General features: G+C 33.6%; 1 protein-coding gene across 2 annotated transcripts in view; it reads right to left on the bottom strand.

Annotated features, from left to right (window-relative positions):
• Etfa (electron transfer flavoprotein subunit alpha) overlaps nucleotides 1-25,335 on the bottom strand; it is an 84,203-nt gene that overhangs the window by 19,101 nt on the left and 39,767 nt on the right. For both annotated transcript variants that reach the window (XM_071608498.1, XM_027925825.3), the window contains exon 9: nucleotides 22,254-22,336. In XM_071608498.1, coding sequence (XP_071464599.1) covers nucleotides 22,254-22,336 — 83 coding nt within the window. The remainder of the gene's footprint in view (nucleotides 1-22,253; nucleotides 22,337-25,335) is intronic.

Genomic DNA, 25,335 nt, shown 5'->3' with positions numbered 1-25,335 from the left:
CTTATTACTCGGAGAATATGTGGCTTGGTCTTTTGGGTCTAAGATTCTCTGAAACTGTAAATTCATCCGTAGACATAAATTCCTCCATATTCTTTTTTACCAGCCCATCTTTTTTCCTAAGTAGAGGGAATCAAGTTAATGTCTTTTTCACAACTAGCCTAATTATAAATATGCCAAAAGCAGACAGCAGTTTATACCACTACTGCGCCACTACCACGTATTTCATCATGTACCTATTTTTTGTTCAAAATGTTAATTTAATAACCCATTGTTCAAATACAAAATTAATTTTTTTTAGTTGTAGATGGACACAATACCTTTATTTTAAGTGGTGCTGAGGATGGAACCCAGTGCCTTCCTCAGTGGTGAGGACTCTACCACTGAGCTACAATCCCAGCCCCAAAGTTCAAATTTTTAAAAAAATGAACATTGACTATATTGTGAAATGCAATTAAAAACTTAAATGTAAACCAGAAAAACTGAAATTTCAGCCCTTAATCTTTTCATACTGTTTTTTAATTGCAGATTTCAATTACACAGAATGTTCTGGATCTGAAACAAGTTTTTCTTAAGTGAATATTTTCTCATTAAAATGTAATTTTAATATTTAATTGATTTGCATTTACCTAATTAGCTTCTATAATAATTCTCAAATTTTTCATTATAGGAAAATATACTTCAAAGATATCTGAAAGTATACTTGGTCAAATGTATTCAGATAGATAATTCACACTGAAAAACTTGGGTATATGACATCAAAATACTTGGATATATAAACAAGTCTATTACAAAAGTTGCATTTTAACAAGTTATATACAAAGTTCACTTTGATATCAAATTTTAATCATTAAGTTTCTTAACTGATCAAAGTCAAAATATGTTAAATTGTACATATTTATATAGGATTTTAGAACTGTGAGGAACCTTTGTGAGTATCTACATATTATCTCTTTATCAATAAAAAATCGAGGCCACAGGAAACAGCTGGCATTAGAACCCAGGTTTCCCAACCTTCACCACTTGGTAAGTGGGAAGAAGCTCATGAGAGTCATAAACAAACCAGAGAAAAATATCAAAAGCTTATACACAGAAGTATCATTTGACCCAGCAATTCTACTTCTAGGTCTATCCCTGAAAAAACTGGCAACAGAGACTCAAATAATTAGACATTTGTATGAGTGTTCATAGCAGCATTATTCATGATGGCCAAAAGGTAAAAATAAAACAACCCAAGTGTCCATCATCAGATGAATGACTAAACAAAATGTTCATGAATTATTAGACTATTCTTCAGCCATAAAAAGATATGAAATTCTGATACATGGTACAACATAGTTGAAATCTGAAAATAAGTTAAATTAAATGTCAGTCACAAAAGGACAAATATTGGGGCTGGGGCTATAGCTCAGTAGCAGAGCATTTGCCTATCATATATGAGGCACTGGGTTCGATCCTTAGTATCACATAAAAATAAATAAATATTTTTTATGCCTTTATTTTTTAAATATTTTTTTAATTGTTAATGGACCTTTATATTATTTGCTTATTTATATGTGGTCCTGGGAATTGAATGCAGTGCCTCACACATACGAGGTAAGTGCTCTACAGCTGAGCTACAACTCCAGCCCCTATACCTCTATTTTATTTGTTTATTCCTTTATGTGGTGCCAGGGATCTAACCCAGTGCCTCACACATGCTAGGCAAGTGCTCTACCACTGAGCCAAAACTCCAGCCCCAATAAATAATTTTTTTAAAAAATTATGATTCTACTTATATGAAATAACTAGAGTAGGCAACTTCACAGAGACAGAAAGTAGATTAGCAATTAAAAGAGGTTGAGTTAGACAGTAATAAAGAATTATTTATTGGTTAATGGATACAGAGTTTTTGTTGGGGTGATAAAAATTTTTGGAAACAGACAGTGATGATAGTTGCATAACACTGTGAAGATAATTAGTGTTACTGAACTGGACATTTAAAATGGTTAAAATGGCAAATTTTATATTATGCTTTCCCACAATGAAAAGCCATTAGAAAATGATCACTTTGACAGAAACCATCACAAAATTTTCCACTTTAATAAAATTCTAGAATCTTGAGATTTTTTGATAATCATCAAAAATAAAAAGTTCACATATACTAACAGGGAATTATAACAGAGTATGTTATTTATGGGAATCCTCTGTACTATCTTCATAATTTTCCTATGAATCTAAAATAGTTCTAAAAATAGTTATTTTTTTTAAAGCAACTTGAGTTGTGAAGTTCAGCCCAAGTTATACAAAACTTCCTTTAAGTACCTTCTGAAGTTTTAAGAATTAGAATAGAGCTGATAGTATAGAAAAAGGTAATGCCAGTAGAAAAATAATAAATTTACTTTGCATCCAACCTTACTGAAAATCCTCTAAAGCAATCTCACTGTAAGGAAATGGAATACATTCCCCTACCCCAAATACCATTTTCCAAATTGTCTTTCACAATAAGTTTGGTTAACATTAACATAGAGTTAAACTGTTATTAATATACTCTTTAATAATCTTAGTACTCTTCTCTTTGGCTCTGAAGTGAATACAAGTTATTGAATCACATATGCCAAACGACAAATTATCCATTGAATAAACATTTCCATTTGGTACAGCATCTTAGGTTCTTTGACATTCATAGGCATTTCTATCATACCTTGAAGCTATACATGATAAAATAAATTAGTTTTTGTATAAAAGAACCAAAATTACATGGTGTTGGTTTCTCAGAACAGAAATTTAGAATAGTTTTATTCCTTTTAAGTTACCACACCAAGATAGCTACAACATAGATTTGCTCTCTACTCTTATCGATTTCCATGCCAGTTGTTAAATTAGATTATCTATAAGACAAGTCAATTTATCATATCAGTGGCATGCTTTTAGCAGTTAACAGTATATATGTTAAAAAATTAGAATCTCTGAAACTTCTAAAACTTTTAACTTTATATAATGAAATGGTAATGGATTAAAAAAAAAAACTTCACTGATATTAGTCCCCTGGAATAAATTTTTAGCAAAAGCAATCTAATAAAAATTAGCTGAGAAAACAAACCAAAGACATAGTTAGAACTTCTAATTTTTGGCAATTAAATTGCACAACCAAATAACTTACACATCCTAGCCACAGTTTATAAATTCTACAACTTCTCCTTTGTCATTTTAAGCTACACCGTAAGGACTTTGATCATCCAGGCCATGTAATTACCTTTAAGAAGCATGCTTAGGGTGTTTTCTGGACAGCAGGTCCATACAGCATTTCTCTTTGTCCTCTTGGGAATAGAACATCAATTGCTTTCAGCTAAATGCACTCACATATGAATATTTTAGTACAATTTAATGCTTCTATACCAACCCCAAAGGAACAGAGCATCAATTTGTGAACACAGTTCTCTTGGAGTTAAAAGCCAAGCTAGATAATGCAGTATGAAAGAGGTTGTCAATCTTCAGCTTTTTAGCAAGTTAGAGGACAGCTCATAAATTCAGTCCCAGTTGTATACAAATAACTCTATAAAGTTTGTTTCTATGAAGACTTTTCAACACTAGTGAGCTTTCAAAAGAAAACTTTCAAAAGAAAACAACAAAATTTACTGTTTTGGTAAATTCTCCCAAAACTATTTATTCATCTGGTAACTATAAACTGACTCCATTCACTTAATCTCAGAATTATAAATGAACAGCTGGTCTGTTGGTATAACACCAAAATACAGGCAAAGTAATCTATCCCCACTAAGAAGTTGCACCAAGTATAAGAACACATTTCCCTGGCATCAGATAACAGGTTCTTTAATGGTTGCAATATGCTTATATGTTTTGATAGTTAGAAGGTAATGTTAGCATTGTCAACAAAGCTAAAATAAAGCAATCCAGAAATAAATATAAAACAGGAACTACCACCAAAAATGCTGAGCCTTTAAAAAGCCATACTAATTAAATTCTAGTCATAAAATAAATCTGAAACTCTTAAGCTCAACAAATATTAATGTGCTAACAAAATCCAGTGAAAATGTCAAACATCAGTTACAGAAATAATTCAACGCTTGTTCACAATTTCAAAAGAAAAAAATAATCTCTTATTAACAAAAGAGAATTTGTAATAGTAACTAAAAATAGCCAACATATAACATATACAACATACCAGGCACAGTTTTAAGTGTATGTATATGTGTGTGTATATGTATGTATGTATATATGTGTGTATGTATGTGTACATATGTACTAATTTAATCTTTACTGTATGAAAAGGGGACTATTATCATCACCATTGTACAGCTGTGAAAACTGGTATAGAGAGGTTAAATGATCTGTCCAAGGTCAAACAGTATACAAATTGTAACGCAAAAGAGCAGAATCCAGGCAACCTGGCAAGAAAATCTGGACTCTTAACCATCTTTAACCATTTATGTGACACTGCCTTGTTGTGGGAATTTTTCTAATCTGATACAGGGTATCTACCAAAAAGAGACAGTAACCATCAATTACATTCCTACATATCTATATATCTATATAACAAAAGTAGGAATCAGCCTGAGTGCATATTTAAGCTGCTTATGAATCTGAGTGAGACTATCCAGTCTATTCAGCAGCTGTTTCTCAGCTACTTTCCAGGCAAGATCATATCTTATGCTCCAATGTAACTACAAGCAAAAGCAACACAAAGAAACATCCATTTTGAGATTTTTTTTTTCATCTCATCACTTGGTCTAACAATGCTTCACAGTCATTTATTTCTGCAGTTTCAGGAGCCCAGCGGAGGAAACTATCTATCTTTTCTTTGAATCTGATGAGAGCCCCTCTTCTAGCTTACTCCCATACACCTTGAAACTACTGAACAACAAATGGGATTACAGATCCCTGTCTCACCTCTCATTATCAAATCTCATATGGGCAATTCTTCTATCAGTATGCTTTCATCTTAAAAATGGCTTTATAAGTAAATTATGGTCACAGGTAGAAGACCAAATGTTACAAAGATACAACTCTCTCAAAATTAACCTATACATCCAATGTTCCTCACTTTAACTTTTTGCTATCTGAATATTTGTTACAAAATATATGGATATTAGCTAGTAGTTATTTGCATTTACCATCTATCTTTGACATTTTCTCATTAATTTACACTCTGGTGCACATTGGAGCAGTGTACAAGAAATATCTGATAATGTATGGTAATCTGTCCAAAACACACAAACTAATGAATTTAGTAAGTGTTAAATAACTAAGCATCTGATATTTTAAATGCTTTATATTATGCAGAAAATCTTGAGATTTTTATATAGGTGTTTAAGAAGATTTTGAAACTTAGGGAAAATTATTTAAGGTTTTGCTTGGACTAGGAATTAGTTATTAATACTCGCTTTTTTAATATTTATTTTTTAGTTTTAGGGGGACACAATGTCTTTATTTATTTATTTATTTTTATGTGGTGTTGAGGATCGAACCCAGCGCCCTGCACATGCCAGGCAAACGTGTTACTGCTTGAGCCACATCCCCAGCCCCAATACTCGCTTTTTAAGGTAATAAAATATAGACTTGGATACTGTGAAGCTTTAGTGTTTACAAAATTTCTGGAATAGACTAAATTTGGGTAATAAGTTATATCTATATTTCCTTTTTTTTTGAAAAGCCAAGCAAGATAATTTTATTATGAATAAGAGAAAATTAAGACTCAAGCAAAGTACACTCTCAAGAGAGTGAGTGGGTCGTCTCTGAGCAGAAAACAGCAAAGTAAATAGTGCTGCTTCCAAATTTATTGTTGTTTTATATTTTCCTTGAAAGTTGGGGTCAATTTTATGCAATCTTCACCAATCAGATTCTCATCTCCTCCCTCAAGTTGGACTGGGGAGTTTTTAACCATAGTTGGTCCTCTCCAGAATTGTCATGGTGACCATCCTGTTCAGGGGAACTTTATCCACAAGCCAATCCTATGTTAACATGGGTATTGGGGTCAGTGACTGGACCAACTTTAGTTGGTCTACTAACCAACTTTAGTTGGTCTTTAGTTAGTGATACTAAAGAAATTTTCCTTCTGAAATACATTGAGAAACATGACCATATATCCTAACTTTACAATAACCTCAGTAGATCCTGTCAGGAGTAAGCTCCATTGATCTTTTCTTCTTGACATATTTCTTAATTGGCTCCCTTGGCTTCAACCTGTTTATTCTCAGGGTTAGTACACCTGTTGTTCTGCAAGTTACTTCATTGTTCATTAAAGACAATTCAGAGAAACCCTATGATCCTGCTATGTTGTTGGTTCACATTTCACAGCTCATTACTAAGTCTACTACCTAACAGCAATTGAATGAAAGGTGTGGCTTTAGGAGCCATGTCCATTGCTAATGTGATACATTAAGTCAATTTACTTCTTTTAACTTTAGTTTCATCTTTGAGGTAAAATAAAGGGTTTTACTTTGATCCTAAGTTTGCTTAAATTTTCAATTAATTCTTATCTTACAACTAGTGGGGGGAAAAGCCCTTCTACATCTTATAGGGACATGAACTAAAAGAAAATGTGTACAATACATACAATCAACAAAATATTTTTAGCCAGACATAAAAAAGAACTTCCAATTAGAGAAATGCAAATCAAAACTACTCTAAGATTTCATCTCACTCCAGTCAGAATGGCAGCTATTAAGAATACAAACAACAATAAGTGTTGGCGAGGATATGGGGAAAAAGGCACACTCATACATTGCTGGTGGGACTGCAAATTGGTGCAGCCAATATGGAAAGCAATCTGGAGAATCCTTGGAAAACTGGGAATGGAACCACCATTTGATTTGACTCAGCTATCCCACTCCTCAGTCTATACCCAAAGAACTTAAAAACAGCATACTACAGGGACACAACCACATCAGTGTTTATAGCAGCACAATCACAATAGCTAAACTGTGGAACCAACCTAGATGCCCTTCAGTAGATGAATGGATAAAGAAAATGTGGTACATTATACACAATGGAATATTATTCAGCAATAAAAGAGAATAAAATCATGGCATTTGCAGGTAAATGGATGGATCTGGAGAATATAACGCTAAGTGAAATTAGCCAATCCCAAAAAACAAATGATTTCTCTGGTTTAAGGATGCTGATTCATAATATGCTGCAGGGGCGGAGATTAAATGAACTCTAGATAGAACAAAGGGGAAAAGGGAAGGGAGGGGAAGGGAAGGGGAATAAGGGTAGGAAAGACAGTGGAATGAAATGGTCATCATTACCCTAAGTACATATATAAAGACACAAAGGATGTGACTCTACTTTGTGTACACCCAGAGATATGAAAAATTGTGCTCTATATGTGTAATATGAATTGTAATACATTCTGTTGTCATATATAACAAATTAAAATTTAAAAAAACAAACTTCCAAGAATTGATAAGAAAAGTACAAACAATTCACTAGAAAAATGGCAGAAGATATGCATATGAAATATTCCAGGGATAGGACCCTAAATGAACATTTAGCATATGAAGATGCCTCACTAGCAATTAGGAAACAGCACATAAAAAGCATAGTGAGATTTAATGGTTATCAGACTAACAAGACATCTTTAAAATGTGGTAAAATATAACAAAATTTACCATTCTGATCATTTTAAAGTCTACAATTCTAGATCATTAATTTATATTCACCTTACGTAATTACCACCACCATCCATCTCCAGAACAGGATGAAAACAAAGGTGACTTAAAACTGTTGATAAATGTAAATTGGTATAACCACTTCAGAAACAATGTGTCAGATTCTGGTAAAGATTCTAGAAGATTCCCTAAAACTGCACAATTTCCTTCATTGGAATTTCTCTAGTTAAATATATACAAGAAGACACATGTAAGAGTCTTCATGGTAACATTATTTGGAACCAAGAAATTATAAACTACCTAAATAAATACCCACTAATAAGAAAATGGGTAAAATGTGATATATTCATATGATGGAATACCAGACGTTAATGAAATACAAGGAAAAAAATGCCACCTGCATTAACAGATGAATCTCATACAAAATTGACTAAAATAAGAGAAAACAACACACGCTACTACCAACATAAAGTTTTATTGCTCCCCAACTTTTTTCATCACAGCACACAGAAAACAGCATCTGTATGGTACACTGTGGCAGAGGAATAAGGCTGGTCTACTGTTCTGAAGGCCGAGAGAATCAACATCTGGCCCTCTATCATCCCCAGTATTCAAGTTGGAAAGCTCAGTTACATACTGTTTAGGGGTCTGTAGAAACATAGTAAAAGCAAAAACTAAATGTAGTGGAATAATCATCATCAAGTGTAAGATACTTGTTACTATTGAGGGTAGGGAAGGATAAGCATTTAAGGAAGAAGACCTGACTTTCAACTGGATTATAATATTGCTTTTAAGGTTGGTGGTAGAAACATAAATATTTACTGTTGTATTTCTACATGATTTTACACATTTATATAAATTCATATGTAAAACTTTTAATGAAAAGGAATTTAGTAAATGTAAACTACTTTTTCAAGGGTACTTTGAAAGGAAAAGAGACTGCTGGCTAAACAGGGGGTTCTCTTTCTGAGGTTACAAAAGAGGAGCCAGTAGAGGAGGGGAGACACTGAACCCAGAGGGAATGGGTAACAAATGGGACACTGTCCCAAAGAAGGCAGAAAATGATGGCTCCAGAAGACAGGGGGAAAGATTAGCATCAAACAAAAAAAGGATCATGCGGTTCTTTAACACATATGGATAACATGGGTTTTTGTTTTGTGTCATTTCTGCTTTTGTAGAGAGTATAGTAAGTTTATTTGTGAAGCAGAAGAAAACGTCAATGTCTGACAAAAAGTGAATGATGATAAAAAAGTGTTTTAAAATTTGGTGACGACTTAAGATAATATAGTATATTAAAGTATAATGTAGTATATTTAAGATAATGCAGTATATTAAAGAACAAAACCAAAATTCAGTTCAAGTAGACATATTTATGCAGAACTACCTGAGGCTATGCAATCCACCATTTTTTTTTCTGGACAAGTGTTCTACATGCTAGTCATTCTGCAGAGACTCACTCCCTCAGAAAAATGAGAAAGGGAGAAAGAGCTGTGCCAGTAGCATAATACATATACCACCCAATCTCACCTCTTCCTGATAAAATTTCATTTGAAGAAGGGCCCTACAATTAAATTGACAGTCTGTAATTTTGCCCTAGCACAAGTCTAAACAGAAGACACACATACACAAATGCACAAATTCCTGCCCTTCATGAAAATGCACTTAATATTAGGCAATTGGCCTACATTCAGAGACATTATAAAACAGTCCTACGAAACTACTGACCTATTTATAGTAAAGGTATTGTTGAGAATGTCAATCAATAGTGTCCTCTTTATGAGGACTCAAGGGATACATAGCTCTCTGATCTTGATACCAATCCAAATGATACTTCCCATGTGTAACAGTTTGTTTTTACCTTTGGGACATTGTTAATCAGGGCACTGATCTTGTTTCTCAATAGAAATTGGCTTCTAGAAAACCTAATGCCAAATTTGCGGCCCACATATAGCAAATGGACAGGACCACATATAATTTATTTAAAATATCTCCTCTAAGCCAGGCATGATGGTGCATGCCTGTAATCCCAACAGCTTGGGAGGCTGAGGCAGGAGGATCGCAAGTTCAAACCAGCCTCAGCAACTTAGTGCATCCATATGCAATTTTGGAAGACCTTGTCTCAAAATAAAAAATAAAAAAGGGATGGGGATGTGACTCAATGGTTAAGTGCCCCTGGGTTCAGTTCCTGGTATAAAAAAAAAACCAAACAAACAACAAGAAAAAAACCTCTTGCCTAGTTTCAATACATCTTTTCTCAAGACCATTCAGACTGTCATCCACCACCAAGAAATAAAGGCAGAGTCTGACTGCCATAAGTAGAGATGTGGGGAATAAGGCAGGAACACTGAGAAACTCTTGAGGTCTAGGTGCAGAGGATCTGCTAAAAAGAAAGGCTAAATAGGAACTGAGATCATCCCCTCACAAGAACTGAACCACAAAGGGATATGACAACATTCAAAACTTGACTCTAAAGTAGATCTATATTGGGGATGGGGGTACTGTAACTAATATTATTAGGCTAATAGATAAAATTGAAATATAAAATATAGAAAACAGTAATTTGAAAATGAACTGACAAAACTGGCACATAAAATATAACTACTGTAGATGTATAAGAGAATATTTTTATTCTTAGGAAATATACACTGAGGTATTCACGGATAAAGTACCACTTTATTACTATTGTGAAAGTTCAGGGAAAATATATGTATATGCATATATGTGCATATACGTACACACACACACACACACTGTAATATTTTGTAATTTCATTTTTTTTGTTTGAAGATATTTCTTTCTTCTTCTTCTTCTTTTTTTTTTGGTACCAGGGGATTGAACCTAGGGCACTTAGCCATTGAATCACATCCCCAGTCCTTTTTATTTTTGAGACAGGGTCTTGTTAAGTTGCTTAGGGACTTGCTAAGTTGCTGAGGTTGGATTTGAACTCGATATCCTCCTACCTCAGCCTCCCAAGTCATTGAGCATTGAGATTACAGGTATGAGCCACCATACCTGGCTTGAAGTTACTTCTGAATAAAAAGTTAAATTAAAAAACAAGAAGAATCTTTTTATAATAATAAGATCGGAACTAGTAGATTCCAAATACTAGATCTGAATTATTAGAGGAAGCATGACTCCATAAGAATAGTGTCCATAAGGATACTAAAAAACTGTTTCATATATATGTGCCAAATAATCTTTCATATGTGTAAATTATAGTGAATGACAAAGCATTTAAAAGTCTAAAATCATAATATATTTTGAATATTACATATTTTCTCACATAAATAAAAATGAAAGTAAAATTATTATTTTGTGAGGGTAACAACTCTGACTTTATGTGCTCCCTTACTTGAAGTAGAGAACTATTTACTACTTACCATCAGAACAGTGTTTATGTTTTTCCAAAGCCATTACAAAATAGCAACAAAACACAAAATAAAAGTTATCCTCAAAATAAAGTTGAAAGTGAGTAGAAAAGAAATCAAGTTTTACAAGATTCAAAAGGCAGCCAGGCATGGAGGTGCACACCTCTAATACCAGGGACTTGGGAGACTGATACAGGAGAATGACAAATTCAAGGCCATCCTAAGCAACTTAGTGAGCTGCTGTCTCAAACAAAAGAGGCAGGGAGCAGGGAATGTTGCTCAGTAGTAACAATCCAGGTTCAATCCCAAATATGAGGGGGAGGGGAAGATTCAAAAGGCTTCGTATAGGGAAAACAGATCCAAATTAAATATGGATAAATGAAAACACTGTATTCAGCTTTACCTACAAAGAAACACAACATTAGTACTAGATGAGAGAGATGTGGTTTATTAGTAGGCAATTCAAATGGGAAGAGATTTCTGGATGTTCACGAGTGTCATTCTTGCCAATATGGAATATGGCTGCCAAACCCCTAATGTAACATTAAAGAGCATTAATTAAGATATTATTAAGGGGATAATAGTACAATCTGTATTAGTCAGAGCACATGGGGAAGTAATGCATTCAGTTCTAGGGCTCAGGACTCCTGCTTATCAACCTGAGGGAACAGCTCATATTGGTGCATATTGGTGCTAAAACAATATAAAACCTGTTTAAAATTAGATAGATAGCAACTGCTTAGATACATTGGAGATCAACCCAGATAGGTAGCATCTGAGAAGCCAGAACTCTATATGAGAGGGAGACATATTGAAATGAGTCTAGATTGCTCCACTTTTCAGTTGGGGCATTTGCAGATCCTCCAAAGGGATAAAAGCCCAATCAGAAAGCAGGTATTCAGATAAAAATCTATAATCTTATTAATTGAGAAAACCACACAGAAGACAGTATTTGTAGGAGCTATTTAAGCTGGAAAGGAGGAAAAAGTTCCAAAAAGGAGAGGACAAATTTTGGATATCTATGTCACTCAAAACTCTGGCTGCCCCCTGCATTAGGCATATATGATGTGGACTCTCAGCCACCAGTTAGGACTAAAAGAACTGAACAAAGAAGACAGAGGTTGGAGTTAGAGTTCAGGCCCATTAACTGTCCACTAAAACAAAAAAACATTAATCAATAAAATTATAGTCCATAAATTCTACAACACATTATTCAATATCTCAACAATTTAATCCTTCAATATTAGATAATAATTCTAAAAAGATGGTCTAGATAGTTCTGTGAGCCCAAGATCTTACGGAGGGTCTGCAACTAGTTTCACAATAACACATATATGCCCTTTTTTCTCTCATACTCCCACAAGTATATAATGGAGTTTTTCAGAGGCTACCTGACTTTTGAGGAATTCACCACTCTGATGGTTAACAGAATGCATCCATTTATATTTTTATGTTTCCTAAAATTTTTAAGGTAGGACACTTTAGATATAAATATATAAATATATGTTAGAGATTAACTCAGTTTGTTGTCAGTATAATCCAGCAATTTGTTCACTTAAGAGTTATAACTTATATAAGTTCTACTATTTCATTATTATTCAATGTCAGTATTTAAAATCCCAATGATTTCCTTGCACCTGCAAAGAAATGCAAGAAGCAGTATACTTTGTTGTCTTAAATGGAAATAACACTTAAAATTTTTAAACTTCAAGATATTTAAAATTTTCCTCTAAAACTATTATTTTAGATTTTGATAATATTTACACTAAAATAAACACAACTCACTTTTTCAACCCTCAGCTGAAATATCCATGTCTAAAAATGCTGAAAAAGATGAAACTGAAAAGAGTTCTTTAACTTATGGAAAAGAGGAATCTATCCTAAAAATGACTATGTAAAATTATAAAGAAACAAAAATGAGTTATATTTCTTAGCTTTATAGATGTTAATAATTTACTGTATCTTAGATAAGGAAAGCAACAGCCATTTTAACAATCATTCAGAATTTAGAGTAAAATAAACTAGATTTTATTTGAACATAGATGTGATGTGTTGAAAGGCAGTTTATTTAACTTTCCAAACTTGAAAACGTCACTGAAACATCTTAAGTTATCAATCTTTCATTGTCCAAAGAAGATAAATAAAGGTAACTATCAATATAAGTAAAGATTAAGAAAAGGGACTTTGCTGTATATCTGTTTGATAAAAATTAGCAAAAGAAACTATGGCTCTGACACATTCCAATGTATAGTAACTTGCTCAATAAGAGAGTTAGCTATAAACATCAATACTAAGTCAACATCATCTGTAGATTGTACTGGTGCCTAACAGACAAATCTACAGACGTGATTGGGTTTGCTGCTCTACTTGCATTTATTCAGCATTACCACCAACTAATCACTGAAGAATAGATATTATTTTCACTGTTGGGAATGGAACCCAGGACTTCACACATGCTAGGCAAGTGTTCTACTGCTGTGCTACATCCACAGTCCTGAGGAATTATTTTATGTGAATTATGTGAATGCTTGGTAATAAACACAAGTGATGCTGAAATACTTAACATATTAAACAACTTTTTTGACTCTCATGGTATATACTGGAAAAACTACACTGATATTTGTACTGATGATGTGAAAACAATGGTGGGCCAAACTGCTGCAGCCTCCACATGAACAAAGGCAGTGGCACCAACTGGACTAGTCATCCTCATTATATTCTTCATGGCCACTTATTCCGTTGTTAAAAAAAAAAAAAGAAGCCATTTCACTTAAGAATGTCCTTGATAAATGAAGCAGTAAGAATTATTAATTTCACTAAGTCTTGATCTCTGATTACTCATATCTTTAATATTCTGGGTGACAAATTGTGAAATATGCAGAGGGCACTTGTGCTGCATACCAAAGCACAATGACAGTCTTGAGGAACAACACTCGTGATGGCTTGAGTTGTAAGCAAAACTAGCCACTTTGTCATGAAACACCATTTTTACTTCAAAGAACAACTGGTACACATTTGTGCTTTTGGCAGGCATTTTTTTGAAAATAAAATAAACGTCAATTCTGAGAAAACAACTGAAAGTATTTCTTCTCAAGAACAAAATTTGAGCTTTTAAGTGAGAATCAGAATTTTTTTAAAAAAAAAAAAGCTTATATCCATGATTATGAGCCTCAAAGACTCATCTGATGAGTAGTGATATTAATGAATGTTGGGGCTTTGGAGGGTGGGGGTGGGGTACCAAGGATTGAACTCAGGGCACTCAACCAATGAGCCACATCCCCAGCCCTTTCTTATATTTTATTTAGAGACAGGGTCTCACGGAGATGGCTTAGAACCTCGCTTTTGCTGAGGCTGGCTTTGAACTCGCCATCCTTCTGCCTCATCCTCCTGAGCCACTAAGGCTATAGGCAGGCGCCACTGTGCCCAGCTAATATGGGTTTTTTTTTTAATATTTTTTTTTAGGTGTTGATGGACTTTTATTTTATTCATTTATTTATATGCCGTGCTGAGAATTGAACTCAGTGCCTCACACATGCTAGGCAAGTGCTCTACCACTGAGCCACAATCCCAGACCTGGTTTTTTTTTTATATAGTAATAAATGTGTTAACATTTGGAAGATATGAATAATTCAGTAAATCATCATTTTCTAAATGAACAATGTATAAAGTCACAAAATAGTAAAAGACTCATTCAAAGTGTAAGACACACCAGTGGATTTCAATGTAAGACTATGAAAAGTACACTGATGTGGTGTCAGATTCTATACTACAAATAAACTTTAGGAAACTAATATATGTCAAGTTTGGATATGATGTAAGTAAAGAATATTCATGATTATCTAAAAATGGTATCAAAATACTTCTTCTTTTTGTAAACATATATCTGTGTGATGCTAGATTTTCCTCATACTTTTCAAACCAATATATAATACCACCGGAAATAGAAATGAGAATTAAGCCAGAAATCAAGCCAAAAATATAAAATGGTACTACTATTCTCATTAAAGATGTTATTTATGTAATAATAACTTTTATTATTTTCAAATAAGTTAGAAAATATTTAAATTTTTGTTTTAATTTAATACAATAAATATTGATAGATATGATACACATCAACAAATGCCATACACAACCCAAAAATAAGGGGTCCTACACATATGATGAAACAGGAAAAGTTGTGAAATATAATCACAAAAGAAACCAGTCCTCAAATCACTCAGATTTAGAATTAGCATATGTGGATTTTAAAGCAGGTATCTATGGTCAAGCACCTAAGGGAAAACATATTTATAATGATTGCACAAAAGAAATACCAGCAGAGAAATAAAAAATTTAAAAACAACCAATAAAAAACCTAGAACTTAAAGAGAAACATACCCCACATACATCATAATCAAACTTCTAAAAGTGAAAGATAAAAGAAAATCTTAAAAGCAACAAAAAAATACATAGAGAAGAATAATACACATGATGAATTAATTCTCATTAGGAAAAAAATAAGACACCAGAAGATAATGGAACAATGTGTTCCAAATACTAGGGAAAAATCCACCTGAAAGTCTAAGTCTAGGAAAATGTCTTTGAAGTAGGAAGTTGTAATAAAGATATATTCAGATTAATGAAAACAGAGTTTATTACTGTCATACCAGTACTACAAGAAATGGGGAAGTTCCTCAGACTGGAAGGAAATGATATAAGAAGGAAACTCATTTTCAGATGGAATTAAGACAACCAGAATGGTAAATATGTGGTAATAAATATAAAAAGTATCTTCTCCTATCTTAATTTCTTGAAAATACACAGAACGTTTAATATAAAAACTAGTATTGGGCTGGGGATGTGGCTCAAGCGGTAGCGCGCTCGCCTGGCATGCGTGCGGCCCGGGTTCGATCCTCAGCACCACATACAAAGAAAGATGTTGTGTCTGCTGAAAACTAAAAAATAAATATTAAAATTCTCTCTCTCTCTCTCTCAAAAACAAAACAAAACAAAACAAAACAAAAAACTAGTATTAGTGGGCTAGGGTTATGGCTCAGTGGTAGAGCACCTGAGTAGCATGCATGAGGCACTGGGTTCGATTCTTAGCACCATATATAAATAAATACAAGGTCCAACAACAACTAAAAAAAAAAAAATTAAAGGGCTGGGGTTATGGCTCAGTGGCAGAGCACTTACATAGCACACGTGAAGCACTGTGTTCAATCCTCAGCATGACATAAAAATAAATAAAGGTATTATGTCTATCTATAACTAATAATTTATTTTTAAAAAAGTAAAAAGAAAAAAAACTAGTTTGGGAAAGAACTGTCAGAAAAGAAAGAATAATCCTAAAGGCTCATGAAGACCCAGAAGTAGTTCACATTCCTAGTGGAAACAGTGGAACACTTCATAATTCATGGGACATTATGCATGATTTCTGGCTCAGCAGAAAGGAAAAGTTAGTCATAGATTAAAGGCGGTTGCTCTGCTCGAACATAATGAAGCTCAAAGGCAAAATTTAAAAGGATCAAACTGCTTCAAGTAACTTCAACTGCATCTCAGCTCAAGAATGCTTACAGAAATACAAAAATGTCCAGCATTCTCCAAAGTAGAATGCACAGTGTCTGGCATCCAAGAAAAAATTTACAGGCATGAAAAGGTGCAGTAAAATATGACTCATAATAAAAATTCAACTGACATCTATCCCAAAATGAAAAAGATGAGAGAACTGGCAAAGTGGTATATGAAAATTATAACAAGATTCTGAATGTTCAAGAAAGTAAAGATTGAAAATGTTAGGCAGAGATAAAAAGACCAAATCAAACTTCTAGAGATTAAAAACTATAATGTCTGAGATTAATATATATATATATATATAAATATATAATATATATTAATTTTGATGTTTCAAATATGACTTTAAGACAAAGATAAAGAGAGGAATACATAATGACAAATGGATCCATATTATCAGGAGGACTATAATCATGAATAATTATAATAATGCCCAATAATAAGAGTTTCAAAATACATCAAGCAAGAACTGGTAGAATTAAAGTAAGAAACAAAAATTTCACAATCATGGTTGGAGATTTTAATACCTTCTCCCAGTCATCTATGGTATAACTAGACAAAAATAATTCAATTGGACATATAAGATATAGAGTAGTCATCAGGAAACATTTTCTGGAAAGGGTTAGATAGTAAATACTTTTGGTTCTGTAGTTCTAGAATCTCTGTCATAACTACCCAACTTTTCTGTTGTACAGCTAAGGCAGCCACAGAAAAATAAGGACATGAATGATCAAGGCTATATATTTCAACAAACTTCATGTACAAAAACAGGTAGCATTCCAGATTTGTCCTGTTGACTAATATTCACAGAACATCACACCTGACAAGCGCAAAATACACATTCTTTCTAAGAGCACACATTATGTTCACCAAAATAGTGCCTATGTTGGGACATAAAATAAATCTAAATAAATTTTAAGACTAAAACATAGTAAGAGCTATTCTCTGAATACTAAGAAATTAAATTTGAAATCCATAACAGAAAGATATCTAGGAAAAAACTACAAATATCTAGAAAGCAAATTTTTCTAAATTAGAAAATACTTTGAGGGGCTGGGGTTGTGGCCCAGTGGTAGAGTGCTCGCCTAGCATGCATGAGGCAACTGGGTTCGATCCTCAGAACCACATAAATGTGAAATAAAGATATTGTGTCCACTAAAACCTAAAAAATAAACATTAAAAAAATACTTTGAGATGAACAACACAGCAAAACTTGGGAAATGCAGCTAAAGGGGTGCTTAGAGAAAAGTAGGCAGCTTTATTATTTACATTTAAAAGCAAGAAAAATACAAAATTAATAGAAGTATAGTAAACCCAAATTATAAGGAAGAAATAAAAAATATAAATCAATAAAATGGAAAACGGGTAAAGAATGGAAAAAAATTAACAAGCATGGAAGTTGGTTCATTGTTGGTATAACTGTTCTGGAAAAACTGGCAATTCCTCAGAAGGTTAAACATTAAGTTACCATATGATTCATCAGTTTCACTCCTAGGTATATAAATAAGAGAAATGAAAACATGTGCACACAAATGTGTACATGAATGTACACAGTAACATTATTTATAATAGTTAAGAAGTATAAACAACACAGATGTCTACCAAGTGATGAATGGATAAATAAAATGATACAAGGAAATACTATTTGTCAATAAAAAGGAATGCTACATAGATGAATCTTCAAAACATCATACTAAATAGGAAAAAATTGCAAAAAAACCCCAAATATTCTGATTTCATATAAATAAAATAAAAAACTTCAAATAAATAAAATATTCTGACTTCATATATAAAAAGCAAATCTGTATGCACAGAAAGTAGATTAGCAAATTGCCCAGAATAGGGGAGTTGGAAAGAAAATATGTATGGAGTTTCTTTTTGTTGTTGTAAATGGATACAATATCTTTATTTATTTATTTTTATGTGGTGCTGAGGATCAAACCCAGTGCCTCACACTTGCTAGGCATGTACTCTACCACTGAGCTACAACCCCAGTGCCTGGAGTTTCTTTTTGAAGTAATGAAAATGATCTGAAACTGAGGTATACCACTCCACAAATACACACACACACACACAAAAACCCACTAAATTTAAACACTTTATATGGGTGAACTGTATAATATGTGAATTGCATTTCAATAAAGGTATTATTTTTTATATTTATTTTTTAGTTTTTGGTGGACACAACATCTTTATTTTATTTTTATGTGGTGCTGAGGATCGAACCCAGCGCCCCGTGCATGCCTGGCAAGCGTGCTACCGCTTGAGCCACATCCCCAGCCCCCAAAGGTATTACTTTTAAAAGTTGGGTCACTAAAAACCATTTTTTAAATTTTCATAAGCTTCTGGACAGATTGATGATAAAGGGAGGGAAAAAAGAAGGCACAAACTACCAATACCAGAAATGAAAGAGACTATCACTCTAGAAATTACAGACAATAAAAGGAAAACAAAGCAAGATTATAAACAACTTTATTAAACACACTTGACACCTTACAAGAAATGGGCCAACTCCTTGAAACACACCCCATAGCAAAATCGAATAAAAAAATCTGAATATTCCTAAATATATGAAAGAAACTGAGTATATTATCAAATATGCCAACAAAGAAAATTCCGGTCTCAGATGGCTACACTAATGAATTCTACCAAATATCCAAGAAATAAATAAATAACACCAAGTTTACACAAACCCAAAGTATACAGTGGGAACACCTTCCAACCTTTTATAAAGTCAATGCAATGTTGATACTGAAACCACACAAAGAAATACACAAGCAGTGTAACTCCTCATCATGTACAACAAGAAAAACAGGAGGTTATGTTCCATGTATGCATAATATGTCAAAATACATTCTACTATCATGTATAACTAAAAAGAATTTTAAAATTTTAAAAAATAAACCAAAGACTTTTAAAAAAGAAAATCAGAGAACATCCTGATAAAGTCAGACCAAAAAAATTCTTAATGATGTATTAATAAATAAAAAACAATAATAAATAAAAATGAGAACATATAATCAGCTATGGTTTATCACAGTAATTCAAAGAGGCTTAACAAATAAAAACCAAGCAATGTTGATTCAACATATTAAAAAAATAAGGAGGAAAAATAGTGTATATAACAAGAAACTCATTATCAGAATATATTTAAGAACCTTTACAACTCAATAATAAAACAAGTAATTCTGTTAATAAAGGCAAAAGATTTGAAGCGACACTTCTTAAGGAAGCTATATAGTCTTTAAGTCTCTCATGAAATCAAAGTAAGAATGAGGAACAAAGATTAAAGGGCACAAGACAAAGATAATGAAATTCATGATTCTGAACTAGATCCTTCTGCTATAAAGGACATTATTGAAATAATAGGCAAAAGTGAATGGAGTCTGATGATTAGATAGTATTATTAATGTTCTGATTTTAAAGGTTGCACTGTGATTACGTAGGAGATTTTGCTATATAACATATTTAGGGATGACTGGGTATCATCCCAGCAACTTTGTCTCAAATAGACCACTCACAAAAAATGGTGTGTTCTGGGGCTGGGGTTGTGGCTTAGCAGTAGAGCGCTCGCCTAGCACGTGCGAGGCCCTGGGTTCTATCCTAGGTATCATGTAAAAATAAATAAACAAAATAAAGGTATTGTGTTCAACTACAACTAAAAAATAAATATTTTTTATTTTTTAATATTTATTTTTTAGTTATCGGCAGACACAACATCTTTGTTTGTATGTGGTGCCCTTGAGGATCAAACCCGGGCCGCACGCATGCCAGGTGAGTGTGCTACCGCTTGAGCCACATCCCCAGCCCCAAATATTTTTTTTAAAAAAAGGTTTGTTCTGTTCTTGCAAGCCTTCTGGATATTTGAGATTATTAAAAAAAAATTAGAGTTTAAAAAAAAAAAAATACACACAAAATATCCATACCTAACTCCAGAGTTAATAAATCAGAATTCTCTGGGGAGCTGTATGACTTACATTAAAGTCTTCAATGTATTTAATATATATATTTTCCTTATCAAAAAATTTAATAATTCTATATTCATAAGAGCAATGTTGAATAAAGCTGATTCTATGAGTTAATTCCATACAAAAAAGGATGCTACCAGTTACTCCCTGCCCTCTGTTATTAAACAACCACAAAAGCTCGTTTTCTGACAAAATAAGTAAAAGTTTGTCACCTCAACTCTGAATTTCTTGTAGAAGTATTTTTTATTAGGAGAGATGATGATCCTTTATTCAGGCCTGAGGATGTCTACTCATGTAAGACTGGACAAGCAAGATTTCCACAAAAAAATATATGTGTGGCACACCTAATTAAATGCCATGGAAGGCTCAAGCTCATCTGCTCAATAAATCCACTCTCACAGCCAGACTAATTTAGTGTGACAAGCAAGCAGGTCACATGGTGTTTTGACTTAATTTATGAATAGTTTTAGTGCCTGTATTAAGTTTTGAGATCTTACCTGACTTCAAATGAGCTGAATAACAAAAAGAAGCCAAAAGAAGAAAGATGCTTCACTGGACTTTATCAAAATTAAAATAAACTCAGGATACATATCTGACAAATAATTTGTACACTTTATGTAAAGAACTCTTAAAAAGAAACAAACAGCCCAATTTTAAAGGGCAAAAGACTTAAGCAGATAGTTCAAAACAAACTTCAAAGATAAGCCTTTAAAAACTATGCTATTTTGAAATTTTCAAATAGGGCACTGAGATATATTTTTTAAATGGATATGATTTAATATGTTGTTTTGAAGTGATAAAAAACACATTTTGCGGGCTGGGGCTGGGGCTCAGCGGCAGAATGCTTGCCTAGCACGTGTGAGGTACAGGGTTTGGTCCCCAGCACAACATAAAAAAAAAAGTAAACAAAAATAAAGGTCTAAAAATGTTTTTTAAAAAAAACCACACACTTTGCTTTTAATTACATAAAACACATTTTCTCATGCAATAAAGGTTTAAACTGGCTGAAAATAAGATTCACTAAAAACTGTTATTACCTAATAAATGTGAGCAGTCATTAGATATTATCTGTGAATTTTGAAATCAAAATTTCCTACTGTGCAAGTTTTGGGAAGATTTAACTCAAGAAGTAACATTCTAGTATCACTTATCTACATGAATCAGAATTTTACTACCAAACAAAATGTAGAAACAAACTAGGTGTTCAAGAAGATATAAGACAAAAATTGTCATTCACAGCTCCCAACTGCAAAATCCTGGCTTCATTAAAAGAGGTTATAATTTTTACTGATTGATTTTATACTCTAAAGTCTTTCTGGCAAACAATATGAATTTACAAAATCAACTTAATAATAAAATAATGATGGGAATATAGCTCAGCTCTTGCTAGCATGCACAAAGCCTTAGGTTGAATTCTCAGCACTGTACATATACACACAAAAAGTAATAACAATAACAATAATAAAATGCTACTTTTGTAAGTTTCATAGTTGATGTTATGATATGATTTCATTTAATGAAATGTTCTGCTGGTCTGAAAAATTTGAAAAATAATTCTGGTTTAAAAACTACTAAACATTTTATTGAGATCAAGAAATCTGCAGACCTTGTAGGAAGGAGACCTCCATACTGGGCATGGCAAACTGCTCAGAAACATTTAGTAAGGTATAAATCACTGAGATTATTGTTCAACAAATACATACAGTGCTTATCCCCACAGAATTCTGCATGGCATATTTTATGGCAATACTTACTGGTGCTACTATTTTTCCTGTCTGACCAACTTGCATGTCATTGGGAACAAAGCCAGCATCAACAGCAGCACGGGAAGCACCAACTAAGGAGGGAAAAAGGGAAATTTTTTTTCAAGCTTTATTATTTACCTAGTGATATATTCAACAATTGCAAACAAAGACATTAATAAGTTAGAAACATCTATTATAAAGGACTTACTTTTGAGAAAATCCCTGTCATGAGAATTCTAAATACTAATAGTACATTTTCCAAGAAAATACCTTCTACTTAATACACACAAATTTCAGATTTTGAATTTGACTTCTTTTGCTTGCTTTATCAAAAAGGCATTCAATAAAACCTACATTATAATCCTATAGGATGTCACTATATAATGCTCCTTTAAAAAGTAATAACTTTAATAAGTTGTTAGAGTCTGTAAATAAGTCAGGATGGCTCCTGGCATTTTGCCAGAGAAATGTTAGGGTCTGTAAACAAGTCAAGATGGCGCCTGGCAAAATGCCAGAGGGAGTGGTTTGTGAAGTAACACCAGTGAGCCATTAAGTGTGGAGATTCCTTATTGGTTGACTGATGTATCTAGTTTATGCTAATTAAGATAAGCTGTGTAAAATGTATAAATACCTCTGTTGTCCTACAATAAACGGCTCCTACTCCTGCTGTATCAATGTACACAAGTTGTTCGTCACCCCGCCCCCCAGCTAATTTGCTGCAGCCAGCTGGACTGCGGCAATAAGTAATAACTTCACAACTTTTGAAGAAAGGCACTAAAATATCAATATCTCTTATGACCAGATGAAGAATTCTATATAACACAAGATAAAAGTTTAACCAATGCTTGCTCTCAAATAAGCAAATAAAAATTTAACTGGTTTTCTATCCTTATTCAATAGGAGTCAACAAGGAAACTTATCCTTAGAGTAAAACCACTCCTTCCCCCTGCAAGAACCAAGGATGAACCTCAGGCCTCTTCATCACTGGCTAGAGAGGACAAGAGGGAGCAATAGACAATATAACTCATTACCCCCATCACTCTCAGGCTCACCACCACTCTCTCTCTAGAGTCAGCCAGGACTAATCACATCCTGCCCTTTACTTAAGACATCCTGAAAGAAGCCCCAGACTAGCCCAAGACCTTCATAATTCCTACACTGCTCCTTGTAGCACTTTTCAAACTCCCTAATCTGCAGGCATCTTTTATTCATCCTCAATTCTAGGAACCCAGAACTGTGATTTCTGAAACTCATCCCGATATCAGCAAACCAAAATTCTTTTTTTTTTTTTCCTGTTCTAACTAAAACATACATATTCCCTGAGGACACCAACTTGCCTGCAGTCCTCTCCAGCTGAGATAGCTTTATCTGCCACCACCTTCATAACACTGGGCCTGGAGGTGGGACTTATTTCTCTTCCTCTTTCCACCATAAAAGCCTTCAGCTGTGAAGCTCATGTCATCAGATTATGCCACCCTTTACTACTGTGTCATCATCTATCAACCCGTAGGTCAATCCCCTTCATTTTACGATGACTATTCTAGGTAATTATTATCCTCTGCAACCATCTCGATTTCACTGATTTTCTGTATTGGTTTCCTGTTTTCAATTTCACCCATTTATACTCTAATTTTTATTTATTATTTGTTTCTGCCTACTTTGGATTTGATTTGCTCTTCTTTTTCTTGTTTCCAAAGGTAGAAGCTCTGATGAGTGGTTTTTTTAGCTTCTAATATTTGCATTCAGTACTATAAAAGACCCTCTCAGGACTACTTAGTCACATTTTGATGTCTTCATTTTTACTTAGTTCAAAATATTTAAAAATATCTCTGGATATTTCTTCATTTATTCCTGTGTTACTTAGAAGTGTGTTCTTCCACCTTCAGGTATTGGTATTTCCCAACTAGCCTTCTGTTATTAATTTTTAGTTAAAATTCACTGTAGTTTGAGAACAGACATGGTGTGGTCTCTATTCTTAAATTTGTTAAGGTGTGATTTACAGCTCAGAATGTGGTTTACCTTGGTAAATTATCTATATGAACTTGAGAAGAGTGTGTTGTTGGGTGAAGTCTACAGATAACAATTATATCCAGATGATAGATGGAATTGAATTCAACTGTGCCCTTAACTGATTTTCTTGCCAACTAGCTTTGTCCATTTCTGAAAACAGGTTGAAGTTTGAAGTCTCCAACATCTATTTCTCTTTAAATTCTATCAGTTGAGGGGGTTTGTCCTTTTGATTTGTTTTTTGGTACTAGGGATTGAACCCAGGTCCTCATATATGCTTAAGCAAGCATGCTGCCAAGCACTCTACTACTGAGCTACATCCCCAGGCTTTTTTAAAAATTTTATTTTGAGACAGAATTTCATTTGCTAAGTTGCCCAGACTGGCTTCAAACTTGAGATTTTCTTGCCTCTGCCTCCAAATTAGCAGGGGTTATATGTATGCAACACCAGGCCCAGCTTAAATGCATTTTTAAAAAATATTTATTTTTTAGTTGCAGTTGGACACAAGACCTTTATTTTATTTTTATGTGGTGCTGAGGATCTAATCCAGCGCCCCACATGTGCTAGGCAAGTGCTCTACCGTAGACGCCACAGCCCCAGCCCCCTTCCTTAGCTCTTAATCTTACGGTGTCTATGGCTTAGTTCTGGTAATGCCTTTTTTTTTTTTTTTTATTGACATCCACTCCCTGATTTTATCCAATCTGGTGGCTTTAAATACCATCGAAATGTCACCAATTTCCAAATTTATAACACCAGCCCAAATGTCTCCAATGAACTTCACATTCCCATACTAAATGATTAACTGACATTTCTACATGTCTGTCTTAGACATCTCAAAATTTGATATGCCCAAAACTGAACTCATGATCTCTCTTTCTGGAAACTCTTCTACTTTTGGTCTCCCCATCTCAGCTAATCGCAACTAACTACAGCCTATCAACATCTAGGATACTTTCTCTCATAATCCAAATCTGATCTGTTGGGAAACCCTGATGGCTCTACCTTCAAATATATATATCCAAACTAGCTATTTCTCCTCATATCTACTGCCATTATTCTCGTCCAGTAGCCTATCAGTATCTCT

This window comes from Marmota flaviventris, chromosome 2 (assembly GCF_047511675.1).
Source record: "Marmota flaviventris isolate mMarFla1 chromosome 2, mMarFla1.hap1, whole genome shotgun sequence".
Classification (NCBI taxonomy): Eukaryota; Metazoa; Chordata; class Mammalia; order Rodentia; family Sciuridae; genus Marmota; species Marmota flaviventris.
Note: the sequence above shows the minus strand (reverse complement) of the source record. Positions and strands in the feature narration are given on the sequence as shown.